Source organism: Pezoporus occidentalis, unplaced genomic scaffold (assembly GCF_034315485.1).
Source record: "Pezoporus occidentalis ecotype Australia unplaced genomic scaffold, CSIRO_AGI_Poc_V1 ctg172, whole genome shotgun sequence".
NCBI classification, from domain to species: domain Eukaryota; kingdom Metazoa; phylum Chordata; class Aves; order Psittaciformes; family Psittacidae; genus Pezoporus; species Pezoporus occidentalis.
Genome location: NW_026913554.1, coordinates 1,335,599 through 1,359,338, shown reverse-complemented (window position 1 = coordinate 1,359,338; position 23,740 = coordinate 1,335,599). Strand labels below are relative to the sequence as shown.

Below are 23,740 nucleotides of genomic sequence, written 5' to 3'. Positions count from 1 at the left end.
GCGGAATGACTTGTGAAGTGCTCCATCTGAAGCTTCAGGGCATGGTGCTTGCACGTTGGGGCCTGCATAGACACACAGATTCCAATTTAAAGGTAAAAAAAAGCCCCAGGCACTGACATGGTAAGGAGAGGGCTGCCTTCCATATCTGTGCTAGTGCTTTGAAAAACAGTTTTGACACCTTGGGACTTTTAACCAAATATTGGGCACTCTCAGCCTTTGGTGTGCTTTTAAGTCACAGAAATACCAGGTAGCTTATTCCAACACTGAACTAGAGAATCAGATCAGCTCAGATCAGCGTTTTTGCAGACAAAAATCAAGAGAAAAAAATTAACTGAGGAATAGGTCAAAAATCCCATTCAAAATCATGTCTAGCACCCAAAAAGTTGACTTCTGCTGCAGCTGCAAGCCAGCACTTCTCTGCATTCAGGGCTGGTTATCTAGCTAGCTGAGGAAGAACCTATAGGTGAAAGACATTCATGCCAGGGCTCCAAGAAAGCAAATTACAATGAAAGGGAGCAGCCAGAGATCCGTTTTCTGCTCCTAAGACGTGAAAAGCACAGCCAGTTAACAAAATGGTGTTTGCACACCACCAGCAAAGCCATTCGGGAGTTCAGGGGCCAAACTTCTGCTTGGCACCAGAGATGCAGAACTTTACCTGTTAGGATAACAAGAATATTGGAGACCGCAGCAAGAGATACCATGAAAGACAGACTCAGTCACAACACAAAGCCATTACATGCCATCTATCCATAGATTAGTTCAGTAGCATGCCCAACTCTGGGATACTAGAGTTACTTATTGAAGATGAGCAGTAATACTTATTACTGAAAATGAGCAGAGATACTTAATGATACTCCCCTAAAAAAGGACATCTATAATTCTTTCTGGTCTGTGAATGTTAAAATCTTCACTAATTTTCCTAAATACAACCGGAAGCAACCAACTGCATGAACTTAGAAATGCCTGAGAGAAAAGAGTTCATTCAGAACATCATTTGGTACAAAGCAAGTGGCTTGCACAAGGCATTCTGCCTCAAGTGTCCTTTCTCCTTACCATACATCTTGCCTTCGTCTGACAAGATAATCTTCCGCCGTCCACATGGTGGGTAGATGGCTAGCGCTTCCTGGAAGCTCTGCTCAATGTCCGGACTCCACACACCCTCAGCGTCATTGTCAATAGGTTTGTCCAAGGCCTCACTGCCCCCTGAGTCGTTGCTCCCCTCAGGGGAGGTGGGAGAACTCCACTCGTTGGAGGTAATGGTGCCAGCTAGAAACTCCAAGGTGCGACACGGAGAAGCAGACTCAGAACCTGTGATGACAAACACATCCCATCTGTCAGTTACAAATTCTCCTCTTCAGGAAAAAAAAAAGGAAAAAAAAAAAAGAAATAAAAAAAAAGGAAATTAAAAAAAAGTTTAAAAAACCTCTCTGAGGAGGGTTTTTACTTCAAGTTTACCTTAAATGGTAACACAACCCCATGCTTGATTTCTCTTTATGCTGAGATGAAAATCTTTTCTACAAATCCTTCTTATAAAACAGCCTGCTCCCATACCCCTTTGGCTCATTAAACATCACTTCCCAATCCTCAGACGCTATGTCTGCTTGCCTGTGTCTTTGTCTCCTAATTTCTTTCTCCCTCTGCTGCCATTATCTGTGTGTTACTTAACTTTCTGAAGCATGCATACAGGAATCCAGTCTGTGTGAAAGCATATACAAAATAAAGCAATGATGAATTATGTAGTCATCACTGAGCACTGAAATTTTCTTAGATACTGTTTCACTGGATCAGAGTTGGTAGCCGGTGTCATTTTTAACACTGACATTTCTTCTTCCCAAGGATCAGTTGCACTCCAAAAAAACAATTTCTGGAGCCAGACAGTTTAATGCAATGTCTCCCAAATCTCAGCACTATATCCTGGCAGGAGCAGAAGGCACCATGAGTAAAAGCATGAAGGCACTAGGTTGTAGGTCAAGAATCCTGAGTGCTCAGCTTGTTTTCACTGCTCATCTTCAAACCGACCTTGGGCAAATTCCTTCAGTTCTCAGTGCTCTCTGCTCCCTCATGTTTTACCACTCTCAGGCTATTAGATTTGCCACTGGGCAGGAGCAGAAACTGGTTTCTTATTGAAACTAAGGAGGCTGCTACCTTTTGAAAACTACAATAAGTTATAGCCTGCTCCTAAAGTGCAGGCTGAAGTCATTGAGTGGAGCTGCTAAAACACTCATTCAGAAAGTCTGTATGGACTTCAGACCATACAGACACTTCCAGTAAACTACACAAAAGACATAGGGCTTTTAAAGACATGGATCATTCCCCTGCCTCAATCTCAAAACTGCTAATTTACTTTTTTAATAGTTCTGTTATCTGAGCTACAAAGAGTGCTCACAAGCCACCATTTGAGAATCCAGTTAAAGAGTTCAAAATTTCCCTGAGAATCACCACATTGAGCTGGGTAGCAAGAAAATCAGAATAAGGATTTTTGTTTGGTTGGTTTTTTTTGCAAGAGCAACAGAATTATCAAACCTGTACTGAACGAGAGCAAAGAGAGAGCTCTGACCTGCCAAGTCGGACTAGCTCAGAAATATCACAGTGATAATGTAAAGGAGGACAGAAGAGAAATTTGGGCATGGTCTACGTACAAAACGAGCCAGAACGAAATCTGTGCTGTTACTGGTAAATGGGAAAAGCAGGTCCATTCATTCAAACTTGAGTTCAAAAATTCTGGGCTCATGGCTCCAGAAGCTTTTCTGACATCAACTTCAAAATCCCTTACGTCACACTCTCCATTTTAAGCCTCTCTTTGGATTTCTTGTTTACAAAATCTCCTCCAAGGCCATAATGACTATTTTTTTAATAAAAACTGTAATTATTACGAATATTATAATTCCAAAAGCTGAAGCTGTAAAGAATTGAAAACACTGGCTGTCAGTTTTGCTGCTCCTTGATTACTTTAGAAGGCAGCAGATACATATTTTACATGTCCACCAAAAACTCGGGAACGAAACAAAGATAATGCGGATCAATTTAGTAATTTCTAGACCCAGTATACTTTTTACACCAAGGTGCAACACTTTAACAAGTGCTTCACACGCACATTTAGAAAAACAAGTATATATTTCCTGTGATAATGTTTTGAACACATGAACCACTGGCACGGTCTACCACTGTCTGTCCATCCATTTCAGCCCCTGCACTAGGTTACTTCAGTCCTCTTGGCCCATGCTATGTATTTTCAGTTCTAATGAATATGGAAAGAAAGAGTAAAGTGGGAGGTGGAGGAAGCAGAAAGGGGAACTCGCACCACCAGGACAGACAGACATCTCAAGCACACAGTGAATGGCACTAAAGCAGGCAGTGTGACTTTTAAGAGGTCCTGAAATGAACAACAACAGTTGCTTTCCTTCACCAAGCATCTATCACCAACACATCCCCTTTCACTGGCAGATGCTCAGTAAAAAATTACACAGGTATTCAAGCCACTGTCTTGTTCGGGAATAAGGATAAGGGAATACTCCTTATAGAGGAGTAAGCTTTTCACAGGGGTACTCTGATGGAGAAACAGAAGCTATCTGTTACAGCCACTCTTCTTTTGATATTTCTCCAAGCATCCCTAGCCCCTGGAGGCTGTCAAGATCCTCTGTATTTAACACACATTAAAATCTCCACAAATACAAGGCACAGACTAATTTTAAGTGAGAAATGGCTAGAGTTCAGAAAGAGGCTGAGAAATGGAGGAAAGAAAGCTAAGGTGTGAGAGCAAGGTATTCATAGTGCTACCTGCATTTGGAGTTGTAAGTCTCTTAACAGCCAACAGGCTCCTCACCAAGTGAAGACACCTGTAACTGCTCAACTGTATGACTCCTAAAGTCATGGTCACTAGAAGCTACAACCTCTGCTATCACGACAAATCTCCTAGCAATGCATTCACATAGACAAAGTCATCTCCTAGGGAATATAGCCATCGTAACCATATAAAGCACCCATTTTAATTCCAGTTATTTTCATCTCCTTAATGTCCATGCCTACATAGATGAACACCTAGCAGGTGATTTAAATATGGTACACTTACATTGGAAATTAAGCAAATATATCTGAAGCATAACTATCCCCTTTCCCCCAGTCCCCCAGTTGGTGCCTTGTCACATTTTACAAGGCTTCACATCTGTACCAAGCACTTTTATAGACAAAGGAAACTCTGGGTCCTTTCTGATCCAAGCTTCAGAATAAGTGGAGAAGAAAACATGCTGTATTCAGTTCAGTGTCAACTCCCAAGACTCCCTTCTCCAAACGTAAAAGAGAAGTTGTGCCGACTTAAGCAAATGTCACTTGTATATTCAGGGAAGAGACAGAATATGTGAGCTGTATCTCACACTGGTTTAAATCAAGGGTGGTGTGGAACATAAGAGCCATGACAGAAGAAATTCTACAAATCTTGAAGTGATCAGATAAATTTGCCTTTTTTTTGATAACTTCCAAAGAAATCCCATAGGCTAAAATGGCCAAGGAAATCCTTACAACTCTATGTCTCTAGTTCAGTAAGACGCCAAGGGCTTAAAGAGCCTGCAAAGTTTTCTTAAATAATGTTGCTCAAATAGTAAGCTCCACGTGCAATCCTAGGTGATACTCTGTGCTCAGGAGCAGTGAAGTGTAACACAGGGAACCCTGGTCAGCACTACCTGGTCTGTGGGTCTCTTTGTTGGCTGAACACTTCAGGCCTTTCATTTCCTGCCTGTTGATCTGAACTCTGAACTGACTGGTAGCCAAAGTGGCTATTTATTAAACTAAGCAAAGCAAACTGTAGAGAAGCTGGGAGCTAAACTCTATGGTAAATGGCTTTATTAGTATGGCAAATTGAAAAAGCATCAGCGGAATCACTTTCCTTTGAAAAAGAAATCTGGTTAAAACCAGCATTTTTCAAACACATGCTAATATTGAACGCGTGGTTCATAAGGAAAGTTTGAATAATATTTATTAGTAACTATTTTAACAAAATACAAATTTTTCAGTTAGCATCTAGCTTTTAGTTTGCTTCTGGTTTCCCATTCAACCAACAGTAACTACACACCAACATCTTCACCAACAGATAAATTTAATGGTGATTTGTATTGCTGAGTATCCTACTATCAATAATATTCTAGTACTTGCAAATTGTTTTGGTTTTTTTTAAGTTCTTCCTGTGGCAGAGCTTGCAATCACCAAGTTTTCTTCTGATGTGGAGGGAATTTCATTTTGAAATCACTAAACAGACATCCCAGTTCCCAGGCATGCTCATACAGTTCCATCCCCATCTGAATCTCCTTGCCCGGTACAGTTCTTAGGATCAGAGGAGTCTCAGGATGTTGTCCTGTTCTCATAACAGGAAGTTTTGTCACAGGTCCCAGGTTTGGAGTTTGTTCTCTTCATATTCCCTCAGTTTGAACTTACACTCCACTTCTTGGCTCTTGTATTTTATTAGTGTACCTTACAGTTGTTCTTATTCTGATCCTGCTCTTATTTTACCGAGATGACTAACTACGTTTCTGGGGTCCAGTCATGGATCCTCTCCTTGGATCAAAGGCATAAGCACCTCACAGCACTTCCACCTCCTGTAACTCCACAGTAATTTTACTTCCTTCTCACGTTTCCTCCCTCTGTCTAAATAACTGTTTCTTATTCACTCTTGGCCCCTGTTCTTCTTTCTGCCATGGCCCATCTCTTAATGAGTCAAAAAAAAGAGCAGACTTTGGGGTCAGAGGAAAGTAAAAACACGGAGAAAGCACAAAGATCTTTCAGCTCCAGCAGCTTTCCAGCAGCTTCGGTTTAACTGTTCTGATGCTGGTAATTTCAACACCAACTCCTTCCTTTCATGGTATCTCACTGAGATGCAGAAATGCTGCAGGGCTAGACAGCTGCTGAGAGCACTTCAGTGAGGTCTCACTGACAGGGAGCACATCTTTAACAGATTCCCTGGCCTGACACATCTGCTTTCTAATATTAATCCCTCAGTCATTACTGTTGGTAACAGCTCCCTCTTACGTGTTTGTAGCAGCTGCTCAATACAAAATCATACTTTCTTGAGGATCTGAAAAATTGCAGCCAGCTGTCTCCAGTTGTTCAGTTTTCTTAGAGCTGCTCTGTCCAAAAGATTCTCCCCAGTCCATAGCCACCCCCTCTCCTGCTGGAATTGAAACTGAGCAGGACACACTAGCCAGAGACATCCCTGCTCACTCACCCCTCCCCAGGCTGGAACGCTTGCCAGCACAGCCATGTGGAGTCTGGCAGAACAATTCCCCTTCTGCTTCTGAGCTGGCTGCACTGTGAACAAGTTTTAGGAAGAAAGTACCTTTATCCTGGGTCTTATTTAATGGAACTGGAAGCTGTGGGGGTAGGGACTGCTTCCCATTACAGGTATTCCTTTTTATCATTGTAATGTAAATAAAATAAAACAATTCTGGTATTCACTACCTTAGCAACAGTACTTCACTACTATAGCAGCAGCATATCACTGAATCACAACATCTTCATTTATGACCAGCACAGAATTTCAGAAAAGAATGATTTTGGTCAGAAGAGAAGACATCCTGCTGCTCAAACCACAACTCTAGAGTAGTTTGTGACAATAAGAAAATCCGGAAACAACACCAATCAGTCAGTTACTTCCATCCTGAACACGCCAACAAATGAGCTTACGCAATGCAGTCATACAAAGAGATTTGCGTCGAGGAAAGCAACAACTTGGAATACTACAGAATCTATTGCGCAAGTTATGATGGAAGACAGCATTCAAACTTACCAAAGGAAGAAGTCCGGGAAATTCAACAAGCCACTACAATAACAGCCCAGTTCCTCTGAAAGAGAAGAATGAGTGCAATCAGTAGATGAGTAGCTCCAAGGGGGTGGTGCAACTCAAAGACTGCAGGGAAAAGAAAAAAAAAACCACACTGGAAAGGGAAAAGGTGGGAAAGCAGCTAATCAGCAATGAGTAAGGTCTGTTAAAGCCCACATGCAAGAAAGGACAGAAGTCATGAATGTGTTTACAGGGTCTCTACAGAGCGAAATAAAGATGCAACCGCAGCAAGACCAACTAGCACTGAACTACACCTAGGAAGGTAACAGAACTTTTGCAGCATCAGCCAGCAACCCATTGCTTGGGCTCCTCAGGAGCTGTGCTCCCATCACAAAATCAGCCTGGAGGGAGCACCACTCAGCTTCAGCAGCTAGTGGGGATGGGTGGGTGCAGTTCACTGAGCCTTTGGAGTTGAGCTTCGCTCAAGCACTCAGCAACACCTTCGCCAAATGGTGAACCAGGCTGCAATCCCGCTTTTTTCCCTGGGCCTCCTGCAATGCTGGCTATCTTCTGTGGACATCTCTGTGCACCCAGCATTACCACAGCAATGCTGCTTAATCCTGTGAATAAAACCAGCCAAGGTCTTACTTGCTGTAGGTGAAGCAAAAGTTCTGAACAGGCAGCAGCACTAGGCAAGGAAAACAGAACTTTTATTTCTCTGTGTGTATTGGGCAAGGTAACATAATAATTACCTCTGCAGGCTGCACTGTGAGATTTTTGTCTCCATCTCACCACTGAGTAAGACTGGTTTACAAAGAAAGAAGCACTACTAGCCTCAGATCATACCCAACGTAAGCGCGAGCTCCAGCCCAACGCTTACATAAAAGCAAGCTTGGTCTGCTTGCTACACTGAAACTGCCTGCAGCAGCTGCTGTTCCAAAGGTAGCCCAGTTCCCCAGCAAAGCAAAACAACACTCTTAAATGATTGCAGTAGCTGAGCTCTGGCTGAAACAGAGGGAGGATGCAGTGACCAGCACAGTGGTGTAAATCAAAACAAGCAGAGTATAGAACTTCTATCAGTGCAGCCCTGGATAATGCAGTCAAACAGTATGTGATTAGATAAGGCTGTGTGTGGCCTTGCACACCATCCAATCAGTTACATTTCTGATAAAGGAAACAGCACACAGAGCCTTTGCTGCCCTAAGGAGGGGAGGAAAGAAATACACAACCCAACAACAAAACCCAAAGGCTGGTTCTGCTCCCTCTAGTTTAGGGGTGGCCAACCTGGGGATCGATCCTGAGACACAGGCAACTCATGCACAACTCCCATAGACAGGTTACATCGCAAGGCCACTAGCCTTGGACTGACAAAACGATCGCTGCGTGATCTACATCTCAGCTGGGCGAGCACAATAAGCTAGCAAAGGCAGCAGAGATTGACACTGCCAGGTTGCCCTGGGACTGAGACACACAGTGGCTGGCCCCAGACCTCAACGGAACAGTGCAATTCCTGGGGAGTCACCGTTATCTCACATGTGGGAATGCGTTTCAAAGCTTCCTAAACCAATGAAGGCTGTGGCAGGGTGAAAATGGTTACCCAACCTTGTGCTAGCAGCAGCAGTCACCAGGAGTCATTGTTCCAACAAGCACAGAGCTGGTTAGAAAGCAACGAACCAGGAGAAAGTCCAGTAATCACATCTCTTTTCTACCACAGAATCACCGGCAGCATCAGCTAAGGTTTAAATCACAGCTGTCCCTTCAAGTATAGACAGGTGTAGACGCTGACAGATTAAAATTACTCGAGTCTTACCAAACCAAGCTAGAAACAGAAATAAATAATAGTATTTTCCCAAAGAATATTATTCGCTTCATTATTAAAGGAGAGGGAACCTTTAATGTCAACCTAAAAAAAGCCATGCTCCTTACCCACTGAAAGTCAGTTGTTCTGAAAAACCTCACCAGACTCAAAAGCCTCCAATTTATCTATGGAAAAAAAACTATAGCACAAAGTGAACCACCTAAGTGAACCACCCAATGACAAAATCAGACTGTGGGGAAAATCCAGACATTAATGTCAAGACAAGAAAAGGTTAACTTTAAAAGTGATTTGCAATTGCAAGTGGTGTAACTTCAGAAGGGCTCATGGTTTTCCTTTGGAAACCAGTCATCTTCTGAGCCTTTCCTTACCAGTAACGGGAAACTGAGACATTCATAATGCCCATTTTATGGTACACAGATTGAATTCTTATTTCCTAATCCTGCCTCCTGTTCCTGACATCTCTTAACCTCTTGTCTAGGACTCAAGGGTAGATGTCCCAAAAAACCCCTCAGAACTGTGACACACTTAGCTTCCCATGACACCAAAATGCCACATGAACTCAGACAGAAGACAGATATTTCCAAATCTCATCCAAAGCAGTGAAAATTTTCAAGTCCAAGACTGTAGCCAGACTTCAATAAAAGAAAGAGCTGAACCTGAAGCTAAGAGATTTACAACAGTACATATATAGAAGCGCTGATCACAACAGCTCGGGAACACAGTCAGATTTCTGCATCTGCAGTGCTTGCAGGCAGTCTATGTTGTGGGCACGACCTATGCGGCCAGGGCTAAGGCCCTCACCAACGCCTCAAAACAAAAGCAAACCACAAACTGTCAGAACAGGTATACAAAATGGGACCTCAAGTCAAGCACCCAATTAAGCACGTGCCTGGATTTTAGTAGAGTTAGGAGCTTACAGGTGTTTGATACTTTTGCTAAGCAAATGCCTAAGCAAAGAACAACCATGAAACATCTGCATTGTATGAATGAATCCTACTCACAGCTACCAATCAAGCTTCACCCTCTTGGGCTATTCCAACTCAGTTTTGAAATACACGCTCCACCTAGAACATCTGTAAGGTGAACATTCACTGCTTACACTAAGACGATCACTTCCTGAGGGCTTACACTGAGGAAAGACCACCAGATTTACTTTTACCTAAAATACCCTAGCAAACAGACAACAGCCATTTTAGCCAGACACCAGTTCTCCTACAACTTTGACAAAAGAGACAGTAAAGCCACCCTCAACTCGGACTAGTGTAATTTTGAGCTCAGAACTCTTCCCTCTCAATTGTCGCATAAACATATTATCCTATCCAAACTGCTGATCATGCAGGGATTATGAGTACCTGCAAATTGCAAGTACAACCGCAGCCCTCAAACTGGAATCACTAAGCAAAAAAAAAAAAAAAGATAAAGAAATGACAACACCTGAAAAACATAGGCCCCCGGATACTACAGGAAAGCAAAAAAAACACTGAACTCTTTGCCCTTCCAGACCCTTCTTGCCAGGAAGGTCAACAGGTTATATACCTTCTGCTGGATTAATCTACAGGAGAACAAGGGCAGCTAGCCAAGCAAAACTAGATTCTTAAAGGGACACAGCTAACAACAAACTTGACTCCAGTTTTTACAATGCGTTCTTACAGACAAAACCTGTGACCAAGAAGAGTGGTAAAAAGATAGCTCCTTCTCTATTTTTCAGTTAGCTTACTGGGTGAATAAAAACAGAGATTTACACTGTTTCTCCTGCACAGTCATTTTCTTCTGTTCATGTAGATCCTTCACAAAGGAATGGGGGTGGGGAATCCAATGGGATTTTACTTATTTTTATAAAAATAAGTCAAAGAGCAGGTACTTGGAAGAAAATCTTCTTATGCAAACCTCTGGTTTACACCTGTTTTTTTTTTTCCCAAACTGACAGGATTTTCAAACCAGCAGAACCTCTCTAAATCCGGCTAATCTGGTATCAGTGAGCCTTATTTCAAAGAGTTTCTATGAAGAAGTATGATCAAGTAAAACGAACTTAAAATACATCAGCAAATCCTTCCTTTCCATTTCAGCATACACATGCTCAGTGCTCTCTTGACTTTTCCTCCTTCACTTAAAAGTAGTTCTGGTTACAAGAGATTAGACTTTGCCTGGACATCTGTCATTAATGCTGTTTGAAGGGAGGCACTTTGAGGACTACCCTAATTTATTTTCTCTTTGGCAACAGCAAAGCAGATCCTTCAAAGGCTTGTATGTAGGCTCTGAAAGCCACTGGCACTCATGCCTCAGAAGTACAGCAAAGTAAAATACCTACCCTTTGGCAATCACACTTTAATGAAGGTAAGAACAAGGTAATTATAAGCCTACAATGGAACAGAAAAACAGAGCTAGTGACTCAGCCAGTGGCACCAGGAACTGGAAAACCTGCCCCTCCCTAGCAGGAAAACTCTAATTCATATGGTGTTAAAAACAAAAGGGAGTGACTGCATCATCTCCAGAGAAAGGAGGACCCGAGGGGCAGGAAACAACAACAATAAAACCCACCTAAAACCAAACACCACCAACAAAAAACACACACACACACACAAAAAAAAAAACACAAAACAAAAAACCCAAACACCACTCAAGCTCCAAAAAAAAAAAAACCCAAACAAAAAATCCCAAAAGAACCAAACCCATCACCTCCAAACCCCCAAAACTCCTAATTTCTAGTCTCACACCTTTTAATGAGCTCCATGCATGCAAATTCTTGACTTTTTACGAGGCTCTACAACGAGACATGTTGGCTATTTATTTAGCATGGTAGTAGGCATAAGACAGAAGTTGGAGAGAGGAGCATAAACTACTGTGAATCTTGATAAATTTGGTTGTTCTTCAAAGTAAGACAGAATTTCCATGAAGTTTGCAAACAAAAAGATACAGTGCATGATGTGAGAGGTTTAGATTTAGAACAGCATTTACTACTCTCCAAGGAAATCACAGCTGAAAAATTACTTCAAATTGGCTTTGGAGAGTATTGATCATATTATTAGAAAGTTACCAGATTCAAAACCTAAATGTAATTATATATACCAATGGAACCAAAAGGTACAGGGGGCATCTACTGGGCTGCTTCAGGGATCTCTACCAGTCCAGTTTTCTCTAACATCTTAGAAACCTAAGACTGAATAAAGGGAATGCAATGAAACTTGCAGGTGATACAGAATGAAGTTTACAAACACCAGTGAACAGAAACACTCAAAGGGATTTAGACAGCTCAAAAACAAACAAGAGAAGGAAGGGGGACAAATAAGACCATGCGAAAATAGCAACGCAAAGAAACTGAATAAACAATGAAACAAGCAGTGAAAAAAAGAGATAAATGAAGGAAAAAGCCCTGCCAGAAGCAGGAGCTAAAGACATACAAGAGTGAGAATGCTGAATAAATGAGAGCTGTCTGCAAAGCAAATGCTTCTACAGAATGACCAATGTAACTTTTGTCTGCCTATGCTCAGATATCACTCCAGGCAACAGAGATGAATCACCTCCAACATGTGGAATATCAGATCTCATTCCGCAAAACTAACAGAGATAAACTGAAGACTATAAAAAACAATCATTAGGCCTAGAACAATAGATGTTGAAAAATGTTTAGTCTCATTAGTAGCTTGTAAGAACCTGGAAGGTGCAAAGGCAGAGTAAGTAATCGTTTCACAGAAATACACACCAAGGCAGTAGAGCAAAAGAACTTTTCTAATAATGAAGTACACTGGGCAATGCAAAACTTGCCCAAGAAAATTATTGAAGATCCACTGCACAGCATTTGGGGAAGGAGCAGGGCACAGAGGACAAGGGACACAACAAAAAACAACGAGTGAGCAAGGGACAAACTGGAGCTATAGGGAAAGCGTAACAGATCTTTAAAAGAAAGCAACAGTGAATTTTTGCTTGCTTAAGATACAGCCATGGCCAGATAAGACAGAAAAATAATTTCATTATCACAGGAGCAACTACAGGCATGGTCCAAGGAACTATTTAAGGTGTGAAAAGATGGCAATATTGCTAAGGAAATGTCCATTCATCCCCACTCCCCATCCCCTTGTCGTTGCACTAGCTTCTCCAAACGCACGAGCATTTACGTGACCACATGATTCACTGGACTGGAGAACAGAGATGGCTGATCAGCCCCCTGGCCTGGGTCCATAAACAGCAGTGCCAATACCCATGCCAGTGACAAAGGAAAGGAGTGTGACAAATATGGACAGTTTGAGGCTGTGCAGACAGGTTCTGTCTACAATAGCGGCAGCCTGAAGTCTTTGTGGACCCATCCCTTGAGTTATGTTGTGATGGAACCAAGAACTGAAAGATACAATCAGAAACAGACATATAATGCTGAGGAAGGAAACCTGTGAACAAGTACAATGTTGCTCCAAACAACTCCAAGCAGAACCTACTGGAAACTGTAATTCTCAGCAACTTTCTCAAAACTTTACTCACTGTATTCGAGCTCTGTGAAACAAATACCTGAGTAAGAAAACCAACAGCAACTGTGATTTTACTTTAAATCACAAGGAAAATTTGGCACCATGGAGCCCTTTTTCTCTTCACAGCTTGACAGTACTATTTTCACACAATTTTCCCACAGTTGTTCTGTAATACGCTAACATTACAACACTTATCACAGCAATAACCTAAAATACTTCACAGCAATCAGTAAAACTCATTTTAAAAATCCAAAAGATGTAGCAGGAGCCAGGACAGTGGAGAAATTTCTAATGCTCACTCTCACGAACAATAACTGCTCCCAAGATCACCTCCAAGAGGATATGAACAAGGAGCTGACTGTCCAGTTTAGAGATGATAGACTTTGTCACATGCTCGAGTTGAGGGAACTATCCAGACTGGGATTTAGGAAAACCCTGTAAGGTCACTGCATCCTGGCTGACTGCCCTTTGGTCTGCTATCACAAGTTCCAAAGAAAACCCTAGACTCCATCAGCATCCAACAGCCCCGATAAATAACCCCCTTTGTATTATCTACAGCAGGATCCAGGTTCTTCTCTGTCATCAGAAAAAGCTATCAAGACCAAAAGGTGTTAACTGCACAGATGATAGAACAGCAGTTTCAACCCGGACCTAGCACTTGTTATATTCCCAGTCTGTTATCCCCCATGTTCTGTTCCTCCATGTTACCCTCTGCCATGTCCTACTGCCCACTTCGGTCTGTAGAAGAACAATAAAACCTCTTACATCTACACAGACAGATGGACAGACAGATGAACGAATGCTCTGCTCACTTGCACACAGTGCAATCAAAACTAGGGGAAGCCGATCTGAGTAATAGGAAACAAGAAAAAAAAAAAACAAAACAAAACACAAAACAATCCCCAAGTCTCCTTCCCTCCCACCCAGCCCCCTGCACTTGAAAAGCGCCTTGCGTTGTTTATTTGTAGAGGATTTGCAGAACTTAACTCCTAAGGTTAGAAAGTAGCATGAATGTAACTTCAGGTTAAACAAAAAGCGTAGATCAGTTGTGGTTGTTTCTGGTTTGTTTGGTGGTTTCTTTTTGTTTGCTTGCTTTAACATATATGACCCTTCACCATAAAGTACCTCACAGAAGTCTTTAAAATACACTGAGCTACACTTATTCCCCTTCTACAAAAAAAGCCTCATCTTTAGCATCCCATGCAAGGAATTCTTTAAGCGTAATTACCTACGTGGAAAATTACTTGGAGAAGATTTTTGTTTGGGTTTCGGTGGGGCTTTTTTGCTTGGTTGGCATTTTTTGTGTGGCTTTATTTTTGTTTTCAATTTAAATCTTTTCCAGAGGCATGCCATCAAAACTCAACTCTAACTTTCGAATAACTAACTGCTCTGGGAAAACAGCATTTCTCATCTTTAGTAAAAGCCCTGTAACAACTCACATGCCTTCTCACGGATGGGTTTGCTTATGATTTTCGTTAGTTTGCTTTTCTCCATAATTTACATCAGAATTTATTACAGGGAGCAGTGATCCTCCTCTCCACCCTTCCCAAGAACAGCTCTACAAGGGGCCCAGAAGCTCATTTTTTCCCCATTAGAAGTGTTAGCAGTTTTCAGCCGATGCCACAAGCAACCGAGTTGCTCAAGTCCCAGCGCCAGCAACCCCTCTCCGACGGAGGAACGCGCCGGAGCCTCCATTGAGGATGTTCTATCGCTTCCTTTGTATAGCTGTGCCTCCTCTGTCGCACACGATCGGCTCCAAACACCCCCCCTTTCAACCCTGTCTCCCACACGCATCCGTACCCCTTCACCCCGCGCGAAAGCGGTGCTCGTGAAATAGCATGTCCTGACCTGAGCAAGGCGAGAGCGGCTGTTGTTCCGTAGGGACAGCGGAGACCCGCTCCAACTCCTCCTTCTGCTCCAGGACTTTCTGCCAAAAGAGCAGACGACGGCTGTTCCTGCGCGCCTGCCCCTCGCTCCCGCCCGATCTCCACCCCCGAGCCCGCAGGGGTGGGAGCGGGGGCTTGGGAAGGGGCCGCGGGCGGGTCAGCTCCGCGCTCGGCAACGCCACCGCCGAGTCGGAGGCAAGAGAAAAGTTGCCGGGGAGCCCCAGCGGCGCCCGGGGCGGCTCTGGGATCGGGTGGGCCCTCGGGACTCCCCCTTCCCTTGGTCGGGGACAGCGAGAACAATACCGGGCCGGGCGCTCCTGCCGGCCGGGTGTCCGAGGGGGGAGCTCGGAGCGGCAGCCCGGGTCGGCGGGAGCGGAGGCACAAAGCGCGCACTCACCTGAGGAGCGCGGGAGCGGACGGCGGGACGGCGAACCCGGGCGGCGGCAGCGACGGCCGCGGTCGGGCAGGAGTTCGGAAGGAAAAGGGAGGGTTTTTATTTCCCGTGGAGTTTGAAAGGAGGAAGTGAGGAATGCGAGGAATGAGAGTTGGTATGAAATGAACGCGGCCGTGGGAGGGGACTGCCGGCTAGCGCAGGGGCTGAGACGGGGCTAGGGAGGGGACTAGCGGGGAGGGTGGCGAGAGAAGTGCCGAGGCGGAGTTAGGAACAAAACCCAGCGGAGCCGGGCGCTCCCTGCCCGGGGACCGCGTGTGACCGGGGCGGAGGGAACGCCGGCAATAGCCGGAAGAGGGGGCCCGCGGGGGAAGGTCGGTCCTCACAAGGGGAGCGGAGGAAGGAAACTCCGAGCGGCTGGAAGCGGGGAGCGGCCAGGACGCCGCCGCCTCCAGGCATCGGCGCGATGCCCTGGCGGGGAGAGAAGCTGGAGTTCGCGTCGAGGCCGGGCCGGCTTCAGCCGGGGGAAAGAGCCCTGGAAAGGCCGCCGCTTGCCTGGTCCTTTCCCAGGGACGGGACTCCGGCACTGAAGGGATTCGCTAACCCCTTCGAACAAGCGTGGCCCGCCGTCAGCACTTTCTCGAAGCCCCTTAGGGATGTGATGTGATTTCCAGCCAGCATCGCTGCGCCGCTGCAAAAGGAACCAACCCCAACACCGCAAAAGTGGTTATAACAGTTTAACTGCCCCGAGAGCATTCCAGAATGTAAACTACTTGCCTAACAGCAAAGGGGTGTTCTCTGTGGCTCTTCTCAGTCTCACAGGGAAGCTACTCCTTTCCTGTCCATTCACACCGGAATGCCAACATGTTGCACTAGAAAATGCTGATACAAAGCTGAGAGTTGCACTAGGGTTGGAAAGCCACGTTCCAAAACCAAAAGCAGTACTAAACCAGCAAGTAAATGTAACGATATCCTGTCAGCAGCTCTGGCAGTGCTGCTACACCAACAAAATAAACTTTTTCAAGTGCCCAACAGTAGACTTTGCCACAGGTTCCTGGTGTGCACATAATTACCTGTGGTAGAGTTATGACACACTTGGTTTTGTTTAAAACTTTGAAGTTCAATGAAAATACTGAAGAAATTGAATAAGGAAATTCTCAGCTTTTGGTAAGAATGCAAAGCTGAAATTGTTGTAACTCTTTTCAAGTTGCAGAGAAAAAACAGGAGCTAGATGTGTCCTAAAGTCTCGGAAACTAAATAGCAAAACCCATTAACTTCATAACCTTAGTCTTGGGATTTGGAAGGACAACTCCAAATTTGCCATACGGTCACAAGTTACTCCTGGGGGAGATTCCAACTGGACACAAGAGGAAATGTCACTAATCAGCCACTGCAATAACCTTCTCATGGAAGTGTTGGACTCCCAGACACTGTCAAGATTCAGCTGGACAGGGTGCTGGAACATCTAGTCCAGGTCATGCTTTGCCTAGAAGGGTTGGACCAGATGATCCTTGAGGTCCCTTCCCAACCTGGGATTCTGTGATTCCACTTTTTCTATTTTTCTTCTTTCTGGCAGTGCTGAATGTAACTGATATTGATGAACCTTTTTAATGCGCAATTACTTTTCTTTGGAAGGCAATGCAGCAATATTTTATGAATAATTAAGATTTTAAGAAAAAAATATGATATAGCTGTAAGAATACATATTATATATACAGTGCAAGTATGAAGTTACAGAAGACAACTATTTTGTGTTTTTTCTGTTTGTTATATAAAACCCTGCAGCGATCTCATTTAGCCACTGTTTCTACTAAGCCGTATTTAAAAATAGGTCATTTCACAAAAAACATGTATTAAAGGTAGCTCATTTCTCATCACACCTGTTCACTATGAATTCGAGGCCAGGTCTCATGATTATTTGACTAACAGATTGTTTTGCTCCCATTTCCCTGCAGAATCAACATAGCTCAAAGAGAAGGAATTGAAGCCTATTCCTTCCTGTGAATCATCACACAAATTGTTTGCAGGACTCCATTCAATTGCAGATGAAAACCTGCTCAAGAGAACAGAGGGGGTTTGGAGGTGGTTTTTTGGTGGTTTGTGGTGTTGGGTTTTGGTTGATGTGGTGTTTTTTTTTTTGTTTGGTTTTGGTTTTTCCTTTTTTTTTTTTAAATTTTATTTTTCCTTTACTGGTGGTACTGTGAAAGCAAACTGTTCTGCTCAGAACAGGAAGTTGGCAAGCTGGTGACACCTAACTCTCCAACCCGATCCATACTCTGAATGATTTTGATGTGCAGCTTTTAAAATATTGGCTCACACAAAAATATATTACTTTCCCCTTAATAAATAAAGGGATCAATTCAATTAAGCATTAAAAAAATTAAATCCCTTGGTTTTGTCATAATTTTAAGCTGTTTTGTTGAGACAGTGCAATTGTTTGCCTTGTTCAGAAATGTTAAAGTGAATAATCACAAATTGCATCTTCTCGAATAAATAACTAATTTATGTATTCTCTAAATTAAATGTTACATTGCCAGAGCAGGTTCTGTTATAATAGTCTTAAGTGAAGTTTGGTGAAGTTAGTTTGCTTCTGTATTTTTCTCCCATTTGGGGATCAAAGAAGTGATCTCCAGCTTCCAATGAGGAAAGAATAATTCCATATAAACACATTAAGAGACAGAATGAGAAGACAAAAACTCTATGCGCCACACAGTTCAAGAGATACAACAGTAACAGTGGGTAAAGGTGCTCTGCCTTCTTTCATGCAAGGGCTTTCAATTCTTACCACTTTACCACTGTAGCAGGCTGTTCTCCCTGTTATTAAGGAAGCCCTTATACCAGTGTTGCTTTTCTACTCATCCTCATAACTATATGCAGGGCCAAATCTCTTTGCCCTAGCATAACTTAAGCATCTTTCTGAATTCTGGTTTCAGCAGTAGTTCCAAACTGAAGTTACATACAACAGTTTGACATTGTGGCTGTCTCTGGCGAAGAAGGAATCTTTCCAGAGTTCAGTTTCTCAAGACTTTGCATAAACTTTTAGCTCTTGACCTGTAAATCACGGGGAAGGCTTTGCTTGTCTTCCTTACCAAGAAATCAATGTCAATTGAGAGATCTATAGAGCTGTTAATACCAAGTCAAGGAGCACACTGAGTAAAACTTCAGTGAGAGTGGGACTGACCCCTAAAAGAGCAAGAAATTACTCAGTTTTATGTTTGTGAGCCAAGGATCTTAGAGCAGCCTAGTAGCTGTTTTAGTCTGCTAGATCTGCTTTTAGGATTCATATTGAACAGTTTAATATGCTTCCTTCATTGTTGCAAGATCTCTTTGGGATTTCAAGAGTGTTACATTTGCACATACTCAACTAATATTACTGTACTAAGAACAAATGCCTAGCAGTACTTCCTGCTCAGTTTTCTATCCCAACTAAATCTCACTTGGCTCAAATGGAACTAGGGGGAAGAAAAAAAAAAAAAAAAAAAAAGAGGTGCATGAAGAACAGGGCTTACACATCGAGAGCTGTGTTAAGTTTCAGATTATCAGTCCCACCATATCTCCTCTTACGGAAGTTCACACATCTCCCAGTGGAAACAGGAAAATATAATCACTTCAAGTTGGTGTTCCTCCTAGCCTTGTATTATTTCAGTTCTTGATTCAGAAATACACGGTACTGTACTTCAAGAGTACAATGGGTTCAGATGGAGGGTATGAAAATGCATAATGAACTATTTCAAAAGCCCTAACCGGATACTGGAAGAAACATTAAAAAATACGGGGCAGAGAAGTGCAACTAGCTTACAGAAAAAATCAAATGGAAACCAAGAACTATACAGGAAGAACTGCTGCTGAGAAGAAAACAAAAAATAGAGACTAACTTTACATTTATCCCCAGCCTTCTAAGTCTATGAGGAGAAAAAAAAACCCAAACCAAAAAACCCAAACAACATAAAAAGAACTGAGAATTACAAAGGAAAAGGAGGAGTAAGAAGGGAGATGACATGAGATATGACAGGAAGAAACTGAGGTAGTATCTACAGGAGGAAGAAAGAACACCCATAAGTGACAGAAAAATTCTACCAAAAAACTCATTAAGAATTATAGATTTTTTCAATATATAAATTAGTTTATTTTCATTTAGATATAAAAGTTATAAATACAATTCATGTAAAACATTATCTGATAGAAGAGCACAGAATCAGTTAATCTGCCTGAAACCAGAGGCCCTGGCCCTGCTAGGATCATTTCATGTCAACAAATAGCTTGAAGACCCACTGCTGACAAACTTAACTGAAAGGATGAATAAAGGGACGCTATGGTGGCCTTCTGAGCAGAGAGAAAATCATCTTGAATTCAAAGTTAGCATTCTGCCTTCAGGTCACCCCAAACTAACATAAGGCAGTTTCTTTCACACAGACCTAGTCAGAAAAATAATCAAGATCGGTAACAAACTGACTTAGTTTTCTAGATGGACAAAGGGAATGCAAAGTCTCTGGCAAAGAACGCAGAAGAGCATAAATGGAAAACAAACACTGTCAGGTCTTGACTCCAGCCTGATGAGTACATGAAGGCACAAAAGAGATACAGGAGTCAAGTTCTCTTCAGGGCAGATCTGCTGATGAGTTCATCTCAAAATGATGGTTCACCAGCTATACAGGCATCTGAGAGATGTGAGCTGAAGTTCTCAGCATCACTTCATAATTTACAGTTAAATACAGAGTTTGCACATGATTACCATAGTTGGTTGGTTGGGTTTTTTTTCCCCTGGCAGTATCAGAAAATGTCTTCACAAAGTTTCATTATTTTGAAAGAGCAAGTGATACCTACCACTTCAAAGACTCCAGAGCCCAAAGCAATGAATCTGTCTCTCTGGAGCTTGAAACAGAGTTAATCTGCTGACAGTAGCAATATCCAAAGATGGAGAACATCTATTCTTGTCTTGATAGAGGGATTAAGTTTTCTAGGATCATCATGAACATACATAATGGCCACAAAACAGGAAAGATAGTAACTGTTCTCTGCTTTAGTACACATGTGCACACTATGAGGCTTACATGTCACAGCGTGCAGCAATTCACTCTGATGAATCAAGGCCATATGAATCAAGAAGCATTCCATGCTGTGACATACAGTCCCCATACTGTATATCCAGCATTAAAAATGGAGCACTGGAAGGGCACATTGCAAAGCCCTGTGATACATTAGTTATTTTTTTTAAACTTACTGATGCCTTTGAAAACACCTGTAATTTTCTTTTTAGGTAACTCCTTCTTATATTTAGGTTAAAATTATTTATATAAAAATCAACTTCTATATGTCATGACTTGAGATTAAAAAAAAATAAAATCAGTCACTTATTCCTAAAAATGTAGCAAGTTTTACAAACAAAAGACAAATAAAAAATAATTGTGATCAGCATACAGCCTACATTAAATCAATCAGAACACTGCTTTTCAGGAATAGGACTGTATACTGTACAGTTACAATAGTATGGTTACACTACCATACTTTGGCCAAATTCAGTCAGATTCTAATATCTGTTCAATCTCATTTTTCACATTGTTAAGAATAACAGAGACAGTAATGGATATATCACCAACTAAAAAGTAAGCATTTCAGATTTGATTGTTCTTTATTTGGTAAAAAGACTATCAGAGTCTGCAGAAGTCTCTCCTCCAGTTCCCTTCCATCCCCAATGTGCTTTTCATTACTCCATCGGGAATGCAAGGATGGGAGTGAGTTTCAAGTCTGTTGCCCTCATTCACAGGCCAATTTACTATCAAAACTGGAGAGTCCAATAGCAAAGGCTTGAAGAGCACAGAGAGGATAATTATAGTCTAGAGTGAACACATCTTCTGCTACACGACCAAACTGCATCACAATGTAGTCAGCTGGGGAGAAAAAAAAAAACAAAAAACAACAAAATCAGAAATGAACAATTGCGTACCATAGCGAAGAAAAAACAAAGCACAACCAAAAAACCACAAATGTCTGGCAGTTCCAAATATATGTGGTTGGTGTTTTCATCCCTTCTCACCAGAGTGGCCTTGTAATCTGCAATCTAGAGTGACTATTATTCTAGAGATTATCTTTCTTCTCAGAACCAAAGCTTGAACCACTTTCTCTTGCTAGCCTGAAGTCCTTTTCTTTCCTTCCAAGAAGCTTGCATTTACCTTCTCTTTTGCTGCAGCTATGGATGGTAGTGTCTGCACCCACCCCAGAAAAAGGGAGGCCTTATATACTTTTCTTCACAGCTGAGAAGTCTCCAGTAATCCTGAGCTGATTTTCTCCACCCAATCTCCCTTTTCCAGGAATAGTGTCCTATTCCTTCCAAACCTCATGAAATAAATAGGGTTATCCCTGTTTGAATAAGCCACACACACTCTCCACCAGACTCTTACGGTCATTGTCATGCACAATCTGGAAGTTCTTCACCGAGGCCTGAGTGACTCTCCCATGGAAGTTCAAAACATAGGATTGAGTATCATCATTCCAGACTGGAGCCTTGTTGTGCAACTCAATGAGGTTCTCTAAGTTTTTGTTTTGCCATTTTGACAGCAGACTCTCATTTTCCTGTTCAGAACAAATACATTTATCAGATTTGGAATGGCTCTGCTTTTGATTACTACCTCTCTCATATGTGTGTATTCTGTCACTTGAAGGTCATTCCCTGTTTAATGAAACACAATAACACTTAAACTCAGTCCTACTGAAACTTCTTGGAATTACCAGGAAGATACTTTAATGGATTCCCCATCCAAGTATTTCTTTCCACTCAATAAGCTATCACCATATTCCACCCAAACAAGAAAAAAAAGAGTGAGAGAGAAGGATGTGTGTGTACAGGAAAGGGAGCAACTCAACAGGCCAAAGGATGACTGCCATCCAACTGGCAGGAATCCTTTCCGAGTCTCACAAGCTTTCTCTGATCCTGTTGGACCCAACTTTCATTTCTAACAATCTGAACTTTGAAAAAAAGAAAATAATCTACAATTATCTACAAGGAGGCTTGCCATACTGATCAAGGAGGCTTTAAACTAGACGTGTTAGGGGAAGGGGCATCATTCCATTCCAACACACCCAGTCAGTTGCCAGCACCTATAATGAATCCTCAGAGCAATGTAGATATATTCCAGCCTCTCCAGCCAATGAGCCGGCTTCAGCTGGAGCTCGGCTCAGATGCCTCTATACAAATGCTTGTAGAATGGGGAACAAACAAGAGGAATTAGAGATGTGTGCACTTCTACAGGGGTATGATATAATAGGCATCACAGAAACATGGTGGGGTGCCTCCTATGACTGGGGTGTTGGAATGGAAGGTTACAGGCTTCTTAGAAAAGATAGGCCCGGCAGGCGAGGAGGAGGAGTTGCCCTTTATGTTAGGGATAGGCTGGAGAGTATGGAACTCTGTCTGGGGACAGGTGAGCAGTTCACAGAGAGTTTGTGGGTCAGGGTTAAAGGGAGAACAGCTATGGGAGACATTACTGTGGGGATCTGTTACAGACCGCCTGATCAAGGAGAACCTGCGGATGAAGCATTCTATAGACAGATAGGAAAAGCCTCACACTCACAGGCCCTTGTTCTCATGGGGGACTTCAACCACCCTGATATCTGTTGGAAGGACGGTACGGCCCGGCACAAGCAATCCAGGAGGTTCCTCGATTGTGTGGAAGACAACTTCCTTCTGCAAGTAATAGAGGGGCTGACAAGGAGAGGTGCCATGCTTGACCTTGTGCTCACCAACAGGGAAGGGCTCATTGGAAATGTGACTCTCCAGGGCAGCCCTGGATGCAGCGATCACGAGATGCTCAAATTTGAGATCCTCAGGACAGTGAGAATAGTGTGCAGCAAGCTCACTGCCCAGGACATCAAGAGAGCAGACTTTGGCCTCTTCAGGAACCTGCTTAGTAAGGTTCCACTGGATATAGCCCTAGAGGGCAGGGGGGGCCAAGACTCTTGGTTGATATTCAAGGATCACCTGCTACAAGCTCAGGAGTGTTGCATCCCAACTAGAAAGAAGTGCAGCAGGAGGGCCAGGAGACCACCCTGGATGGATAAGGAGCTCCTGAGGAAAATTCAAATGAAAAAAGAGGCTTATAAAAAGTGGAAGCAAGGACAGGTGGCATGGGAAGAGTACAGGGATGTTGCCCAGGAAGCTAGGGACCAGGTGAGGAAAGCAAAGGCCCAGTTAGAATTAAACTTGGCTGGGGATATTAAGGATAACAGGAAGGGATTCTACAGGTACATAGCAAATAAAAAACAGACTAGGGAGAATGTAGGACCCCCCAGGAAGCTCTCAGGAGAACTGGCTACACAGGGTTTGGAGAAGGCTGAGGTTCTCAATGACTTCTTTGCTTTGGTCTTCACTGGCAAAGGCTCTGACCACACCACCCAAGTCTTGGAAGGCCATCTTAAAAATCTGAA

At 42.8% G+C, this 23,740-nt stretch overlaps 2 protein-coding genes across 12 annotated transcripts in view; both read right to left on the bottom strand.

Annotated features, from left to right (window-relative positions):
- Positions 1-15,555, bottom strand: part of TEAD4 (TEA domain transcription factor 4) — a 54,676-nt gene extending 39,121 nt beyond the window's left edge. The window contains exons 1-5 of one of the 9 annotated variants that reach the window (XM_062614132.1): positions 15,326-15,550; positions 14,843-14,969; positions 6,773-6,827; positions 5,609-5,694; positions 1,054-1,308 (exon numbers count right to left, since the gene is read on the bottom strand). In XM_062614132.1, coding sequence (XP_062470116.1) covers positions 1,054-1,060 — 7 coding nt within the window. In that variant the 5' untranslated portion in view covers positions 1,061-1,308; positions 5,609-5,694; positions 6,773-6,827; positions 14,843-14,969; positions 15,326-15,550. Of the gene's footprint in view, positions 1-1,053; positions 1,309-5,608; positions 5,695-6,772; positions 6,828-14,842; positions 14,970-15,325 lie in introns of those variants that run through there. The other 8 variants (XM_062614128.1, XM_062614130.1, XM_062614131.1 and 5 more) reach the window with 8 other exon arrangements.
- Positions 15,556-20,977: 5,422 nt separating this feature from the next.
- Positions 20,978-23,740, bottom strand: part of TULP3 (TUB like protein 3) — a 29,917-nt gene continuing 27,154 nt past the window's right edge. For 2 of the 3 annotated variants that reach the window (XM_062614121.1, XM_062614123.1), the window contains exons 10-11: positions 21,700-21,889; positions 20,978-21,207 (exon numbers count right to left, since the gene is read on the bottom strand). In XM_062614121.1, coding sequence (XP_062470105.1) covers positions 21,074-21,207; positions 21,700-21,889 — 324 coding nt within the window. In that variant the 3' untranslated portion in view covers positions 20,978-21,073. The remainder of the gene's footprint in view (positions 21,208-21,699; positions 21,890-23,740) is intronic. The other variant, XM_062614122.1, reaches the window with a different exon arrangement.